The sequence below is a fragment of the Gracilinanus agilis genome, chromosome 2 (assembly GCF_016433145.1).
Source record: "Gracilinanus agilis isolate LMUSP501 chromosome 2, AgileGrace, whole genome shotgun sequence".
In the NCBI taxonomy this organism is placed as follows: Eukaryota; Metazoa; Chordata; class Mammalia; order Didelphimorphia; family Didelphidae; genus Gracilinanus; species Gracilinanus agilis.
Window position 1 is genome coordinate 546,797,667 of NC_058131.1, and position 18,612 is coordinate 546,816,278.

General features: G+C 35.4%; 1 protein-coding gene across 1 annotated transcript in view; it reads left to right on the forward strand.

The window, feature by feature from the left end:
• Positions 1-18,612, forward strand: part of FBN1 (fibrillin 1) — a 307,141-nt gene that overhangs the window by 57,620 nt on the left and 230,909 nt on the right. The window contains exons 4-5 of the mRNA XM_044660055.1: positions 1,919-2,014; positions 4,829-4,924. Coding sequence (XP_044515990.1) covers positions 1,919-2,014; positions 4,829-4,924 — 192 coding nt within the window. The remainder of the gene's footprint in view (positions 1-1,918; positions 2,015-4,828; positions 4,925-18,612) is intronic.

The window sequence follows — 18,612 nt, forward strand, 5'->3', positions numbered from 1 at the left end:
AGTTCTACTCCACCATTTGCAGATGAGGAAACAGTCCCAGAGGGGAGAAGTAACTTGCCCAAAGTAATATAGATAGTAAAATAAATAGTAGCACTAGAATTCAAACTCAGATCCTGCAACTCCCAAGTTCATCATTCTTCCCAGTGTATTATACTGTCCCCGTGTTCTTTTTAAAAATATATTGTAATGCCTTTTTACTCCAGTTCTTTATAACATGAAGTTTACATATAACCAATTGTATCTTTTCTCTTAAAGATAGAAATTTTGGGGCTGAATGAATTTTGGGGCTGAATAATCTTCATAATAAAATGATATAAAATATTAATGATAAACATATATAGTCCTATGTATGATTTCCTTAAAATAAGTTTGTAGGGAGTAGGTAGTACAAATATTATTGTCATTTTATTGAGGAGGAAACAGACAGAGAGTTTGATCCAATTCATTAATTTATGTTGTATTCTAAAGCTTGTAAGGATTTGCCTGTATTATCCTTTTTGCTCATCAAAATAATGAATGGTGGGCACTATACATAATACTTCCATTTCACAGATAAAGAAACTAAGCATCAGGAAAGTTAAATGACTTGCTGATGATCACATAATAAGAAAGTGGCCAAAGTAGGATCTGAAAACAGATTTTCCTGATTCTGTGTCCAGTGTGCTGCCTGTTAACACTTCATAACATAACATGTCTATATAAAGTTTGGAATAAGGAAATTTATTTGAGGGAGCATTGATTGAGCCTTGTATTCTTTTCATTAAGAATATTCCCATCTCTCTTTGATTTTTCCAAAGTCTCTTGGAATTTCCATTCAATATTTATTTGATTGTTAAATTAAAAAAAATTTAAAATTGCGTCTAAAGCTTTTAACTGTTTTTTACATGAATACTTCGATGGATCTAAGACCTTATTAGTGTGAATATTCTCTCCACTATTGAAATCACAATCTGTTCATGCATTCTCAATCTGTGGGATTCTCTCTCTCTTTTGTTTTGGTTTTTGTTGCTTTTAATATATAATTGCTCCCTAAAAGATCTGCCTAACACATGGGAGACCTTCATCTGAACCATCCATTTATTGTTACTCAGACTTGATAAGTGTCTGGTCTCCCTCTATTTCTGATCATATTCTTAGAAGTAGAGAATACTACTAGCTTGTCATCCTGACTTTTTGTCTTGTCACTGGACTTTGATGACTCTGGAAGAGAGAGTGAGGCTAAGGACTTGGCGAAACTCTGCCTCTCTTAAATGCAATCCACACACAAATCAAAACATCATCTTTTCCACCAGTTATCTTACATAATTCATCATTAGGGATAGGCTACAGCATATTTTATCATTCCTATCCTATATTCCTCCATTGCTCTTTAGATCATTTGCTGTTATAATTCTACTGGGATCATATTGTTCCATGACCCACATAACTGGCAGAGCATAAAAAATAGTCCTCGCCCTCCTGGCTGCTCAAGGTGTACTTTTTTGTTACTGTTCATGATCCGTGCTTCAGGAATGACATATTCATGGCCAATTAGCCTTCATTAGGCAGGGAAATCACTTAGTAAGTATCAGAGGAACTACTCATACCTTTCTGTGACTGAATGTAATTACTAAGTATTCTTTAGTCTCTAGGCATTCAGTGCCCTCTTTAGAAAACTGTTCTCAACAGATAAAATGAACTTTAATTATTTAATAAAAATTTAAAATATGTTAGAAATGTGAAAGCCATGCCTAATTGGTGGAGTATGAATCATGGTAAATTATGGCTAGTATCTTTAATATTCTGCATATCATAAACATGGAAATACTGATAGAAACTCTTTTCTTCTTGAGTAGTTCCTTACTGAACATCTTTAATGACCAGCCTAGAGTGCTTAACTAAGCTGTGAAAAATTAATGTTCTTTTTTTTCCCCCCAAGTACAACACTGTAACATCCGGTGTATGAATGGAGGTAGCTGTAGCGACGATCATTGTTTGTGCCAGAAAGGATACACGGGAACGCACTGTGGACAACGTAAGTAACTTTACATTTATGTGATTAAACTCCTATTGTAAAAATCTAGTTTCTAAGTAGTATTTGGACATGTATATTTAATAAAATTTATTTAAGGTGTCAATAAGATGAACTCTAGTGGTTTAGGAAGTATTCCTAAAAACTCTTGAGTACTGGTGAAAAATTTGGATTGTTTTCTTAGCTTTGTCACTGACCTTCTGCATGAACTTTGGAAAGTCAGTAAATAAGTCAATAGACATTTATTGAGCATCTACTGTGTGCTAGGCACCATGCTGATTACTGGAGATACAAAAAAGAGACAAAAGGGTGTGCTTACAGTCTTAAAGGGGAGAGAATATGCAAACAAATAAGCTATATACAAGATGAATTGGAGATAATCACAGAGGAAAGGAACTAGTATTAAAAGGTATTAGAAAAGGTTTCTTATAGAAGGCAGAATTTTAGAAGGAAGCAGAGAAGTCAGGAGGCAGAGATAAAGAGGGAAAGATTTGCATTTCACTTTGGTAGACCTTAGTTTCTAAATCTGTAAAATAGATTATTAGATTAGATGACCTGCAAGAACCGTACCAGTTTATTTATATGTGACTAATGAATTGTTTTCTAGTTCCAGAAAATAATAACTTATTAGGCATTTTGCTACCAGACTCTTTTGTAATTTTTATATTTATTTTTCTGGCTAACTTCTATGAGGAAACAGCGTATTTTTATTTGAATTCATCATCTATTAATTTGAAGATGTAATGTGAAGTATGAATCAACCGTTACATATTCCTTAAAGTACATTTGAATTAATTGCATTTCTGATTCATCTTATACTTTAGATGGTAAAATATGTGCTTTTGAAAGACCTCTTTGTGGTAGTCATGTTCTTTGGGGTAGTCTTCTCCCTGGTTGTGATATTCTTAAGTAAACTCTTCTTTCCAAGGATCTGGTTTCTCTGAACTTGCTTATATGATATTTTTACTTGAGCTTTAATATGATTTTTATTTTTGTGCTGGCCATATTGCTTGCTAAGGAGACTTGCAGGTAGTTGAGTTTCTGTCACAGCTTAGGGAAGCAACATTCCATCAGCAACTTCAGTTGTGAACACTTTTTTGCTTATTGATAAAATGAACCTTGTTTGAGGTTTTTGGAGGCTCTTAGAAAATGAAAGTCTTGTAGGAACTAGAAGAAACCTTAAAAATCATTTAGTCCAATTTCTCTGCATTTTAAGGAGGAGAAAACTGAAGTCCCTGGAAATGGTGTTGTTATTCACAAAGAAAGTCCTTTAATAAGCAAAATTAAGGTGTTCCAAAAAATTTAGTGCAATTTTAAGCAGCAAAGATTAATTTTTAATTTAATCTAATTTAAATATTTAATTTAAATTTAAGTTATTAAAGCTTAAAACTGCACTAGGACTTTTGGGATACTTTGTATATAGAGTTCTCCTTTACTTTTGTCCTTCCTTACTGCTAGTAAAGTGTAAGCTGTTTGAGAGCTTGACTATCTCACTTTTGTATATGTAATGCTTATCCCAGGGCATTAAATAGGCACAATGTTTGATTTGGTGGGTTGAATGAGTTAAAAATCATTTGTTAAGATCTTACTATGCCCCTTGTGATAAAAAGAAATTTGAAAAAGAGGCCAATTGATGGAAAATGCACCTACAGAAAACTTTGGCAAGGGAAGAATTGTTCAAAGAAAATAGTACTTTTTTTGTGTGTGAAACTAAAAAAAAAGTTTCTTCCAATAAGTTGAAGCTTCTTCTCACTATAAATCACTCCATTTTCCGGTAGTATATACTTCTGTCTTTTTGAATAGTGCTTCACAGAATAATGCAGAATAGTGTCTGAGGATCAGTCCAGCTCCATTGGGAAAGGCTTGCTGAAAGGGAGCTAATTTTTTTAGAAAAATCATAGCAACTCTGAAAGACCATTAAATTATAGAGGAGTTAGGCTCTATGTATTGATGGCCACATTGATGAAATTACAGATCTTTGAAGTAAGCTTTAATTAATGGTAATGTTTTATTAGAAAAAGTATTGTTACTTTAGCTATGTGATTCAGTACAATGTGTCTTCTTAAGTTGCCATGACCAAGAAAAAATATCTCCAAGGAGCCCCCTGCCTGGAATGGGCTTCTTTGTACTTAACACTAAGTTGATTAGCTAACAGTTCCCTGTACTGTACTCAAGCCTTTCCAACATGATCTTGTCCTCTGGCATAACCTTGAGAACTTACTCCCTTCCAGATTGGGTAGCTCCTTGGGGCAAACTTTTGGGATTACTTAGAGAAGAATTGCCACAGAATGGGCAGGCTCAGATGAATTCTGATCTGCATCATCAGAGCAGACATCCAAATTGAAGAAAATGCTGATCCATTGGGGGTATTGCTCAAATATTCTTCTTAAATATCATACCTGGCAATTAATGGGACACACTTCTTTTCCATTAGAACCTTTGTTCTTCCTGTAAAAGCTCTTGAATGAATATGCATCAATGAGAAAATTACAGTTTGCAAAATTTATTTCAATACAACTTTCAGAAACACACCTATTTAAAAAAAAGAAAAAAAGAGAAGCATTTTGTACAGTACTATTTTCAATTCATATTTGAAAGCATTGCCTGAAGGAAGTGATCTATTGTATGTAAATTACCTTGTATATAGAATTTTATTGCAGTATTATCTGTTGAACTACTTGGACTACTAAATAAATGTTTTTAAAATATCTATCAGGGTGATTGTATACTTTTATTATTTTGCTCTTTCAGTGATGACTAAGAATGATATTTTGATGGTATCTAATGTGTGTTTATTTTTTTCTCGCTGCATTTTAGCTGTCTGTGAGAGTGGTTGTCTAAATGGAGGTAGATGTGTGGCTCCCAATCGCTGTGCTTGTACATATGGCTTCACAGGACCACAGTGTGAAAGAGGTAAAGCTTTCCTATTCTTTATATAGAAATATCTTGGGGACAGAAGTCACCATTGGGTGGGGCAAGTGTTTTGGCTGCTGAGTTAATTCAAGGTAATTTGGGGGGAAGCTTCTTTTTGCTATTAAGTCCACTGCTCCCATCTGTTTTATGACTTGATACTTACTTTTCATAATCATATATCATCCTTCTTACTAAGATTTTACACATGAATGTATATTCTAACTTAGTCTTGCCTTTGGTATTCCACTACCCTCCATGTAATATTTGAGTCTACTGTTTTCTAATTAAGGTATTTTCTGGGCTCTTTTCATCTCCTCGTTGTAGAAATTAATTTATATAAGTTAAACTTCTGGATAAAATTAATATAGTTAATGTTGATGCCTTTTCTGTTGTCCATTTAATTTCTCATTTTCAGTAGCTTGCTTAATTGAGAGTAAGTCATTTTAGTTGTGACCATATATTTTTCTCATTATTGTTCTTTTTTAAATTACAAATTATGATCTTAACATAAGACTAATGTACAATTGTATAATTCTTTGGATTTTCTACTTTCTTTTTCCTAGATCATTTCCCCCCATTCTCTCATTTTCACCTTTTTCCAGCTCTTTGAGAAGGAAAAATAGAGAGGGAGAGATGGGCTTTGCATCTTCTTTGCTGTTAAGAAGAAATTTGGGGGTGGGGAACTGGGTAAACTCAGTGGATTGAAAGCCAGGCCTAGAGATAGCTTCAAGTGTGGCCTCAGACACTTCCTAGCTGTGTGACCCTGGGCAAGTCACTTGACCCCCATTGCCTACCCTTACCATTCTTCTACCTTCGTATTGGCTCCAAGACAGAAGGTAAGGGTTTAAAAAAAAAAAAAAGAAGAAACTTGGAGGTGATTAATCCCTTGCTAGTTGCAAATCTGAGGAATTTAGTACTTAGAACTTATTTGTTTAAAGAAATTGTCACTGAAAGAGCATAACACTTTTTTCAGTACCCCTTTAAAGGCTGTGACTTAAAAGTTCATTACTTCTTCATTTGCTTGAAAAAATAGAAGTGGCATTGTATAGTATAGATTGTTCCTGAAGGAACTAAAGACATTGAGGTCTATACCACAGAGTTTTTGAGTTGCCCTGGGTACATGGGTTTCTGAACTCATATACTCTTTGGCTATATGTCTATAAAGGTGTGGCCAGTTTCTCCAATAGACACTTTATGTTTTGGTGGGCTACTACCCCAGATTTATGAAGTTGACTATATTATATTTTTGTTTTTCCTGCATTTGTCTTCTCTTGAGTATGTTATCATTATTTTTGTAAAAAAAAGGTAAAATCCTTATTATTTGGTAAATGTTTTTGTTTAAAAGTTAATGGGGTTATGGCCTCTGATTTTATGTAAATGGCAAGCACAGCAGAGAGGACTTGGAAACCACAGTACCAAGTGGTAGGAGTATATTTCTCCCACTCTAGGGTGAACCTTAGGACCTTGAGAGAGGGAAATTTGTGTTACAGTGGCCCATTTTTGAGAAATTCAGTCCTGCCAGAGTTAGTGAAGCCAACTCAGAATGTTTTAGAATGCATTTATAATATGCCATAGCTACTCAAAAATGTTAAGATTGATATGTTACCACTACTCCAGACATTTTCATTGTCTATTTCCTATGGCTGGAATTCTTTCCCCTTTCATCCTTATGTCTTGGTTTCTTCTTCCTTCAAGTGAGCCCCTAGAAGACCTGATTTAAGTTCAGTTTCAGATATTTCCCAGTTATGTGCCTCTGGACAAGTCCCTTAACTTCTATTTGCTCAAGTCTCCTTAGCTAAAATGAGAGTCATACTAGCACCTCCCTCATAGGGTTGTTATCAAATGAAATAGTATCTTTAAAACATTTAGCACAGTTCCTAGCATGTAATAGATCCTTAATAAATGTTTGTTCCCTCTCCCCTGACTTTTTTTCAAGCCCTAGCTAAAAGGTTGACTTCTCCAGGAAGCCTGTCTCAATTTCTCTTATTGTTGGTGTTTTCCCTCTATTGATTATCTCCAATTTATCCTGTATATATCTTGTTTGTACATAGTTGTTGGCACGTCCTCTTCCTTATTAGACTGTGAGTTCCTTGACAGAAAAGGCTATCTTTTTTCTTTCTTTATATACATAACACTTATCACAGTATCTGGCATAAAATAGGTTTTTAATAAATGTTGTTGTCTGTCTCCACCAATATGCCCACTTAACCATCAGTCAGCCATTTTACATTTAGTGTACTGAATCATATCATTACCTTTATTTGTTTATAAGATGTGGAAAATCAGAGCTATTTTCAACTAGCCTAATGGAAATATAAAGACTAGAAATAGAATCATGCCTTATTGAGTCTTTAATCTTCTTGGAAAGATGCTACTTAAATATAAGTATTTATGTTGAGAAAGAGGAGAATCTTTAAAGGGAGCTTAGCAAATGCCTGAAATCAGAGCTAAAAGACTTCCTCATTAAGTTCATTTATTCATGTAGGTATACACAAATGGATGGTTAGCTCAGCTAGTTAAAGTAATTAGCTAATTAGGCATAGTTTCAATTCTTGTGTAGATCACTTAGCTTTGCTGCACACTGTAGCTTCAAAGTTTACTCCAGCCAAGGTTTTCACCAAGCTGTTTTTGTGCATGCTTGTACATGGCATTATCTAGCTCTGGTGTGCTTTTGGAAATCAGTGACCTTTTCTTCCCTTCTCCTCCTTCCCTCTAAGTCGTTATAGTTTCACCATGTCTGGTTTGTGGTACTAGGGACTTACTGAATTAAAAGACACATGACTTGGATTCAAGGAGGAGCGTGGAATAGACAGGGAAAATTGGGCAAAATTTTGAAATAGTTCAGGCTTTATCTTTCTTTTCCTACCTAATATCCTGGGGTCTGCCCCTGCCACCTTCTAAATCACAGCACCCCCCATTTCTATACCTGGCTCTTCCCCAGGAGTTTAGTGCCTTCGTGTGGTGACCATTGTCCCTCTTGACTTCTCCCTAGTCCCCCTCTTCCCTTCTGTAGCAAGAGACAATTTAAGGAAATAATAATAGTGCCCATTTCTAGAGCACTTTGAGATTTACAAAGAGCTTAGAAGAGAGTAGTTTCAGAAGAGCGTAGTAAGTATAGAAGCCAGAATTCTGGCTGGGATTTTAGAATGAGGCAGTAGAAGCAGATTATCCCATATGGGAAATTTGGCTAGGTAGGTAAGGGAAACCAACAGTGGGATTGAGTGGTTTCTTTTCTGTATTGGGGAGATCTGAGGATAATTAAAGACAGAAGGGAGTTGGTGTTGTTACTTGGGTGTATGATTCAGGATTTGGGAATGTTCTGCTAATTTATTGATTTCAAACATTTCAAAGGTACCACTTGGCCCTTGAAAAGTACTTATCATTCATTACACATATACATACAGCATGGTAATGCTATATAGTTATATAACTTGGTGATATCTTCATAAGGAAAATGAATTAGAGAGCAGCTTGTTTTCAGTATTTTCGCCATTCTAGCATAAATAACTTGACAGTGAGGGAAATGAAATTGTGGCATGGTGGGTATTGGAGGGAGTGGAAGTTCTTTGGCCTAAATTTTATATATTAGCCATCTAAATTAATTGATTTCTACTGAAGACTATTACATGCTTTATGTGTGCTGTATTATTAGATAAAGAGATGTGTGGGTTAACGAATTATACTTTTGTGGTCTGTTGTTATGACTTAAGTATGGTTAATATTATGGAGGCTATTTATACTTCATTGATTAGGATAATTGAATTTTTTAATGGATGAACTTATTTTAGTTAATTCTGTTTTGCATTTTAAAGATAACAGTACATTTTCAAGTTAAAGAATTATAAAAACAACTCCCAATCTGATGTCTTACTATTGCTTGTAGAATATAATTCTTTACTGCTTAAAATCTGTGTCTAACCAGATACTGACAGTGATCTAAAAAGAACCTGAAAAAGTCACGTATTCTAATAGTTTATCCCCTTGATACTAAGCCTCTGGGTATTTTGAATTGTCTTGATTTTTAAAATGTATTTTGACCTCTAACTAATGAAATTGTCTAAATACCATCTGAATCTTTAAATATCTTTCTCTGGCTTAACCGTCTGATAAAGTTTTAACAGCCCTAGTAATATTTTAGAAGAGGCCTTTCATGGTGTTTCAGAGACAACATATGGACATAGATTGACATCTCTAAGTCAGGGTTTAGGTGAACTAGGAATCCTTTTCAAAGCATGAAATGGTATTAACAAGAGTAGTGATATTCCCTCATTGCTCCATCTGGAGCTCTTCATCCAGTGCTGGCAGGATAGAACCATGCATACATATTCTTCTAAATCTTGATTCATTTGTTGTTTGTATTTAAATTCCTACTTAAGCCTAAACTGTGAATGCAATATTGGGATCTTTGCCAGAAAGAAAGGAAAGCCTGTTGGAATATAATGCCGGGGGGATGTAGATATATATCATCATGGAAAAATTGTTTGAAATAATGGCTAGTTTGAGGAAAAAAGTATAAGGAGGGGAAAGTACGTGACTTGGAATAAACAATTAAAGTATAATGGACTGGAAATAATACATAAATAGATCAGGATATGTTCAGTGGAAAGAACTAGCAAGTACTTCACGTAATATCATATAGTTCAAAAAGCTAAGTGGTTGAGGGAGGTAAACGAAGTATAGACTAATGGTTAAGACAATGAAGTGGAGAATCAAAAAAAAGTTAGCTTCTAAATGCACATCTTTCTCAGTTTCGTTCAGCTAACAAACATTTGTTATGTACCTACTGTGTGCCAAGCACTGTGCTAGGCATTGCAAGAGTTACAAAATTTAGATAAGACACAGTTCCTACTTTTATGGAGTTTATAGGGCCACAAGCACAAATAATTAAAACATATGGTAAAAAATCAGTAAGTGGAATGGAGAGATAAAGCAAAATGGTACATGAAGTCTAAGAGGTGATGTTTGAGTTGGTGTATAATGTCTGTCAGGGGAAAAGGGGGAAGGAAGTCCATGCCAGGAGTAGGAAAGAGCATGAGCAAAGTTACAGAAGATGTGTTGCATGCCTTTGGGGAAATCTCACTTTTAGTTATCTTGGTTTCTCTTTCTGGCTATAAAAATGATGTTTTCTCACAGTAATGGTTTAAGGTTTAATACATGCATTAAGTTTTAATAAGTGGATATAAAGCAATCGATGAACAGTTCATGCTGCAAATCTAGGAACAGAATAACTAGTTTAATGAATGGAAATGACTTGCATATAATAATGAAACTGTATATTTTGGATACATTTAGCCTGTAAAAAGAACATGAAAAACATTACCTTTCCACATAGGCATGTTTGAGCAAAATTTAGGACCAATATACTCTTACTCATGTTACTGTCCCCTTCCCCCCTACCTGCTTCACCCAGAGGCTGGTGGCAAACCCCCATATTCAAAAAATGCCTTAGTTTTATTCTGAGAGATTTGACTAAATGGAGGCTTATTCTCTCTTTATATGGAAGCCATTTTTATAGAGCTATATTTCTGACAGTGACTGTGCATAATTTTTAATTATAGGTGGCTATTATTAAAAGCTCCCAGAATGAATCCCACATGTGAAAGTCTCATTCTCAAAGTGCCCTCAGAGGACAAGAGTGCAGCCTTATAAGCTCTGGATAGTTTCTTCCTTCCAAAAGGCTACAAGCGATAAGCTGTTTCCACTAAACGATGCTGCAGCCCTTTGTGTGCCCCCCACTTGCTGTATTTAGTCTAAAGGAAAGCAAGTAACAATGTGTAGATAGCAGCAGAAGTATGTCCTAAAAGTTACATTGCATTTAAAGTGGTATTGCGACATTTGGCAGCTGGCAGACAGTTGAATAAACTTGATTTCCCCAGAATTCTTCCAAGAAATACATCTGTTGACATTGACATTTATTTTCTGTGGTTGTGTAATCCTACGCATGTATTGCAGGAACACATGCTAACATGACTGTTAGGGTCTCTATGTATGTTGTTATCAGAGTTTTTCATGGACTTTATAAATCAGTTATGTATTCAGAGTATAGACCTAGCAGATGTGGTCTCATCTTCAAAGACAGTTTTCTTTTCCAGCTTTACACAGGATATTTAACCATTCGTGAACTCTAATCAAATAAGGCACTTAAAAAAAGAATTGAATTAAAAAGTCAGATTTGAGTACCTGGTTCCATTTTCTCTTTCATGTGTTTAAAAAGACTATGCTAGGGGCAGTGTAGTTGATAGAATGCTAGTCCTGGAGTTAGAAGAGCCTGGGTTCAAATTTGACTTCAAACACTTTCTAGCTGTGTGACCCTAAGCAAGCCACTTAACCCCAATTGTGACAACATAACCCTTACCACTCTTTTGTCCTGGAATCAGTAGGTAAGAGCCTAAAAATAAAGAAATATTTAAAAGAACACACTAGAATTTTTCTTCCTTTTTATCTAGAAGGTACTTTAAAAATGTTTGCTGAATTAAAGCAGTGTAGGTTTCTGTTGGACTTCTATGAAAAAAAAAGAAAGCTAAAACTGAGGGGGAGAAATAGAAAAGTTCTCTTTCTCTTTGTATGTCTGTTTGTTTCTCCCTTATCTTCTTTTCTAAGATAGAAGAGAGGGTAATGGCTATTGAATTGGGATTAAACACTTGCCCAGGGTCATACAGCTAAGTAGTATCTGAGGCCAGATTTGAACCCAAGTCCTCCTGAGGACAGACCTGGCTCTCTTGATCCACCCAGCTGTCTCAGGTATATATATACACACATATACATATACATATCTATTATATATGTACGCACACAAACATATATATATATGTGTATATATATATGTTTGTGTGTTTGTAAGGAAACTATGGAAACTCCTATCGATGCAGATAAGCAGTCCATGTGTAGCTTATAGTCTCAGAAAGTTGTCTTCAAAATGCTGAGAAAGTAAATGACTTGCCCATGGTCACCAACGAACACATGTTGGAGGCAAGATTTGAACCCAACATTTTCTGACTTTAAGGCTTCTCTATCAACCATTATATCCTACTTCTCAGTTATTTTCTAAAGTTAAACAACTATTTGTTGGGTGCTCAGCCCCATGGTAGATGTTTAAAAAAAAGTTTAAGTCATTCCTTTCCCTTAAAGGAGCATCAAATCTTGCTGAAGAGATGTGACATGTATCCTAATCGACAAAACAAGACAAAATTGGTGTTAACAGATAAGTGCTATGAGAATGGAGAATAGAGCTATTAGCATTAGGCTGGAACAATCAGGAGAGATATTATAGAGGAGTTGTCTCAAGCTAAGTTTTGAAAGTTAGGTATAAACTAGTGAGGTGGGCAAAGAATAAATTAGGTATAGAAACTGAAATGACCATATTCTTCTTTTCTTGTGAGCTTTCTTTTTTTTATTTTAATTTTTCCCCAGATTACATGTTGAAACAATTTTTAGTAATTGTTTTCTGACATTTTGTGGTCCATTTTCTTTCTCCCTCCTACCACTCCTCTCTGAAATGGCAGGTAATATCATATAGTTTGTCCATGTGTTATCATACAATACATACTTCTCGGTTTCCATGTTGTGGAAGAAGACACATATCACTTACATGAGGAAAATTCACAGAAGAAATAAAGTGAAGAATTGGCTTGCTCCAATCCACATTCAGAATCCATCATGCTCCTTCTATAGTAGTAAGATAGCTTTTCTATGTGTTCTTTGGAGCTGTGCTGGATCCTTTCATTGCCAATAATAGTTAATTCATTCACAGTTGATTGTCATACATTATTGCTATTACTTTGAATAATGCTCTCCTTTACTTTGCATCACTTCATGTAAGTCTTTCCAAGATTTTTTTTTTTTTTTTTTTTTTTGCGATTGTCTTATTTGCCATTTCTTATGGCACAATAGTATTCCATCACAATCATATACCAGACCATGGAATTTCCCAAGATACAGAGAGGAGTAAAAGGAAAGTTCTCAACCTCATGAAGCTATAATCAGAACTTGCACATAACCTTGGAAAACTTATCTTGGAAGAGAAGAATGTGGAAACTGTCTGGGGACCATTTTCACTATTCTGTAGGAGACGAGTAGCTAGGGGAAGTCTCATTCATTGAGTCACTAAATTTTAGCTCCATCAGGATTTGATGCTTGAACCTCAGGGACTTCATTGTATTTATGCTCCAGTATGCCTAAAGATCTTTTCTGATATGTCCCTATAGCTGAAGTAATATGGTAGAGCAGATAAAGGAAAGTTCCCCTTTGAGTTTAGAAATTCTGGGTTTAAATTCTGTATCCTAGCTATGTAGCCATGGCAAGTAACTTAACATCTCAGTGTCTCCAGGCACTTCTCTAAGCCCCTTACAGCTGAGTTGCAGTTGAGTCTGCAGTGATGGGAGTAGTTTCCACACCAGGAGTTGCCCATAGGAATTAAATCACAGATCAGGACAAAACAAAACAAAACCTTACACCAATTTTTGTGTTTGTATCATCATTGGAAACATTAAATAGTCAACTTATGCTCACTCTATATGTGTTTACCTTGTCCTTGGGTCACTTACTTCTGAGATTGTGGTGTTCCATTTTGGTAACCATATAGCATTACTAATAGAATATTTTGTATTTAAAAAAATCCATCTTTGTACAGTGAACAGCTTGGGATTGTTAAAAGCACTGTACAATTTCCCAAATGGAATCCAGCCCGCTTTCGTTCTCTTATTCACTGCTGAGTCTAAATCCCCTGCCTCTTTGTAGTGCCTGTCCCAGATTATTTTTAGACTGACTATAAGTATTAGCTTAACTCTAGGTACTTTGAATCTGAGATTTTTATCCAACAAACAGTAAATTGACATATGGGAAGAACTGAACCACATCAATATTGATATTGATTGATATTGATATTCTTGTGATAAGTGAAACCAGAAGAGACACACACGTGGCATTCAACATGTGTGTTTTCTGGTTTCATTTATCACAAGATATATTTGTCCCTTTAAGTCTCTTTTCATATGGAGCAGCTTAATGATGAAAAGGGCAGAAGTGTTTTTGTGTAAAGGAAAAGATTTATATTAATTGTCAAAGTATGTAAGATATCATCACTGTCACACATAAACATTTTGATGCCTGAGAGGAATAAGAAATCAAAATTTTAAAATAAAGACTGCCAACATATTATATGTGGATATGTATGTGTATTTACATGTACAAATATGTGTATATATGTATATGCATATATACATGGATGAAAAACATGACCTTCAGATATATTTGGACAATTTGGGACAGAAAATGATTAGTGGTATAAATAAGAAGATTCAAAATTCTTTATGAATAAAGAATGATGCCTTGCTTGTTTTGAGAACCATTTAATGTTCTAAAGACTCTGAGAAATATCCTTTATTTATCAACAACTAGAGAAATGTTAGTTTAAAGAAACACAATTTCAAGGGCGCCGAAGAGACGAGTCATTATGCTGAAGCCTTTAGAGCTTCAAGTATTATGAGTACCTCAGCTTATTGTCATACAGTATTATGACTAAAGAGAATAAGTCTTAAAAAAAAGAGAAATCATATAAACATTTGGAGATTCGGGTTTGGAGACTATGATTAAGAAGAATCATCTACTTGATAGGAAGTGAGAAGGTCCTCAGTAAATCATTGCAGGTATAGAAACCAGGTATAGGCATCTGAAAGAAGAACAGAAATTTGAGGCAATGAATTGAAGACATATCAGGGGGGCCGAAAAGCTGCTTTTCTAGAGTTGTGGAAATCAGAAGCAGTTGACTGACAGGAGACTTCAGATTAGTGATCTCCAGTCCTATGGAAATGGAATTGACTTCATTGACCAAGAGCTCCAGGGAAAGACCTCAGTTCCACTCCAAATTGGAGAAGGATGAAGCTCTTGTTTCAACCTCGATTGTATTCTGAGTTCTTCTATTTCAGTCAATTTATTTTTCACTTGATAAAGACACATTTAGATTATAGTTAATGTTGATGGCCAGTTTTAAAACTGTATTATTACTCTGCCTCCTCACCAGATACCTTGTAGTTCTCCCTCTCTCACTTTCTAGCTTGCCTTTATATCTGTCTACCTCCATTAGAAAGTATTATCTATCTATCTATCTATCTATCTATCTATCTATCTATCTATCTATCTATCTATCTATCTATCATCTATCTATCTGTCTGTCTGTCTTTCTGTCTTCTGTCTATCTATCTCTCTAAGTACCCGCAACCCCCTTTTCCATCAGGGTCCCTATGGAAATTGGAAAGAGGATTGTCATTCAAAAATGGAGGTGTTTAAATTTTTTCTTCCATTCATTGGTTGTTAGGGCAGCTAAATTGTTGGTGATGAGACACTCTATTCATCTAGGAGTTTATGCTCCCCTGGCATAATGTTCAGAACCCAGTGTGACCTCCTCAGTGACACAATGGAACTTGGGAATAGGACTTTGTGGAATTAAAAAATTATCAATTTTCTATGTTTTTTTAGAGGACTTTGCACATAGAATACTGTTCATATTCCTTGGCACTAAACAACCACCTGGGGGTTCCCTCAGTTCTAAAAAGAGATTTTAGATATTGTCTTTTCTGTTTGTATTTCCAATGCTTAGTGAAACATATGCATATATTAAATGCTTTTTCATCCATTCACTCATTCATTCACTTATTAAGGTTTCCTGAACGACAGAATTGATGATTCTGTGCTCACCATTTCTACCTTTTTTCAGTAAGTAGATTGAATATTCCATTGATTGGTGAAAGAAGGCATCAGACTTTTAAGATGTCAACCATTTAAATACAACACACGAAAAAGGCATTATGAAATGTGTCCATTTTTCCACCTGTATTTTGGATGGAAATTTAAATATCCAACCCAATAACTACCACTTGACAGGCATTGTGCTAATGTTGAGATTAAATTTGTTAAAAAGAAAGTCAGTCTCTGCCCTCAAGGAGTTTATAATCTAAAGTGGGAGCACACAAAGGAGGGATGGAAAGTGGGAGGAAGGAGATACAGGAAACCAAAAGGTCCCAGGCCTGAGAATGGAGGTTGGGGAAAGATTTTGTTCAGTGAAGTTGAAACTAGGTATAGCAGTAGATGCCAAGTGGGATATGCCATTTACTTACTAAATTAGCTAAGACTGTCAGCAATACAGAACACATGAACCTCCCACTTTCTTTCCTTCTTTTGTGTGTTGTCTCCCCCTTTAGATTATAAACTCCTTGAGGGCAGGGACTGACTTTATTTTTATTAATTTTATCCCCAGCATTTAACACTGGCTCTTTAAATTTTAAATGCTTTTTTTTTCCAGAATGAATTATCTTAGCACTAATCTTCCTGTGTTTTACAAGGTTTTCCCCCCCCTCTTTTTTCCCTCTGACCCATAACTCATTAAGAAGAACCTTCATAAGGAAACAATAAAATAGGGGATTCGCAGCAAGAGGAAATAAAAATGTCACATTTCATAATGCAGCTCCATCTCTGTCCCCAGAAATGACCTTGATCTTTCACCATCTTTTCTACTAGGGGATATGATTGAAACATACAAATGGAGGAAATGTGCCCAGGGTAGAACAGGCCAACATGTATTGGAATTAATGATGTCTGAAATGTACCCTCTCTGAATCTTTATCTTTTTAAAAAGCTTACCTCAAGAACTATCTGCTCCTAAAGCCATCTCTGGCCCTTAGCTATAAGTGCTTTCTCATTCCTCAAATTACCTTGTCCTCACATATCCATTTGTGTGTATATATATGTATATAATGGGCCTTAGTGGAATATAAACTCTTTGAGGTCAGGGACTATTTTATCAACATTTTAAACTTAGTAGGCATTTTAAAAATGTTTTTTAAATTAAATTGAGTTGATGCAGCACTATTTAGCTGAATTAAAATTTTTATTTTGATGCAACTAATGCATAAGCCTGATCTATATCACATTTTCCCTTGGTGAATAACTGAAGAATTATAGTTTTTAACTCCCAAATCCCACAGATAAAGTTGGTATATTTGCTAGACATTACATTTATTTGTGTTCAAAATCAGAAGTAGTAGAGTAGAAATTCAGATTCTATACCAAAGGAATGGACTTTGGGATGTCATTTTTTGATATGCTATTTGTGAAATTATTATCAGTTGGGCTATGGGGTTCTCATTTTAGCTTTAGTAAAGAAGAAAAAAGAAAATAGTGCATACATTGTATTTTCATAGTTCAGATCTGATGTTGGACAATATCTCAGAATAGTACAGACTTGTGAAGTATCTTTCTCCTCACTGTCAGTACAATTCTCAAACACAAATTTGCTTTTTCAAGTATATTTTATAGTAGATCACAACTTGGAGAGGGATATGGCTTTCTTTTCAGACCTTATGTAGGCCTCTTTTCTTTTCCTACGCTGTAGTTCCACGGTGCCAAGAGGCAAGTTGTCACCAAAAAAAACTAAGAGAGGTAATTACTGCCTTTCCCTAAGCCAATTTGTAGTGGGAGCTGGGGCGCCTTTGTTCTCCTGGTTCCTGAGCTTTTCCTTTTTTGTGAAAGAGAGGAAATGATAGGAAAATCATTTTTAGAATGAAATAAATTATATTTCAAAGGACTACCCATTTCCAGCTGTCATCATCAGGTGGCAATGATTTTAATGTTTTAATTTATTATAGCTCATGAGGAGATTTCTGTCTTATAAAAATTTAATTCCTGCCAAAGGCAAAACCTTCCCCTACCCCCCAACCAACAAAAAACTCCACAAAAAGCAAAATTGAGAGACCTAAGGAACAATGGCATTAAAGAAGTCATTGTGGGTTTTCTTTGCATTTCCATTGTTGGATGGAAATTCTGAAGCCTCAATGGCCATTTCTAATTTATAGCATTTATTATTTTACCAGGACAAATAACGTAAGTTTTGGATGCTTTACCCAGATGAAACCCACTAGGCTTAGCAGGATTTGGGCCATGTGTTTTCCTCTATTAGAGAATCTTCCATTGCAACAGTAATAAAGGCTAAAAACCTAATTGCTCAAAGAGTAATAAAGAAAAGGGAAAGGGAAGGGGTAAACGGAAAGTATTTCCATAAAATTTAATGATGACTAAGTCCCCCCAAAGCATTTGTTTTCACAACAGCAAACCAAAGGTTCCCAAGTGGTTTTGTTTTCTTACACTGACACATAGGCAGAGGATGAAATGAACACTTTTCTCCATAAAAGGCCAGCAGAGGAGGAGGAGGTGTTTAACTTTATTTAGAAATAATACACTCAAGTGAAATATCCAGACGTCTAAGCTGATATTGAAGCAGTGTTTGTAATTCAGCTCATTATTTGCTGCTTGTATGTTGTTTTTGTTCAGTTGTTCACTTGTGTCTGTCTCCAAATGACCCAATGCACTTTTGTCCATGGAGCTTTCTTGGCAAAGATACTGGATTGGTTTGCCATTTCTTTCTCCAGTGTGTCCATTTTACAGATGAGGAACTGAAGCAAATAGGGATTAAATGACTCGTTCAGGGTCACACAGTATGCATATTAGGTTCAATTTGGACTCAGGTCTTCCTGGCTCCAAGCCTGGTCCTCTATCTACTTACTACAACACCTTCCTGCTTCCCCTAACTGCCCTTTGTATATAGCAGGCAGTTCCTAAATGCTTATGAAGGAAGGAATGAAGGACCACAATATACTAATTTCTCAAGCAACTTTTACCTGTAGGACTCATGGGCCAAT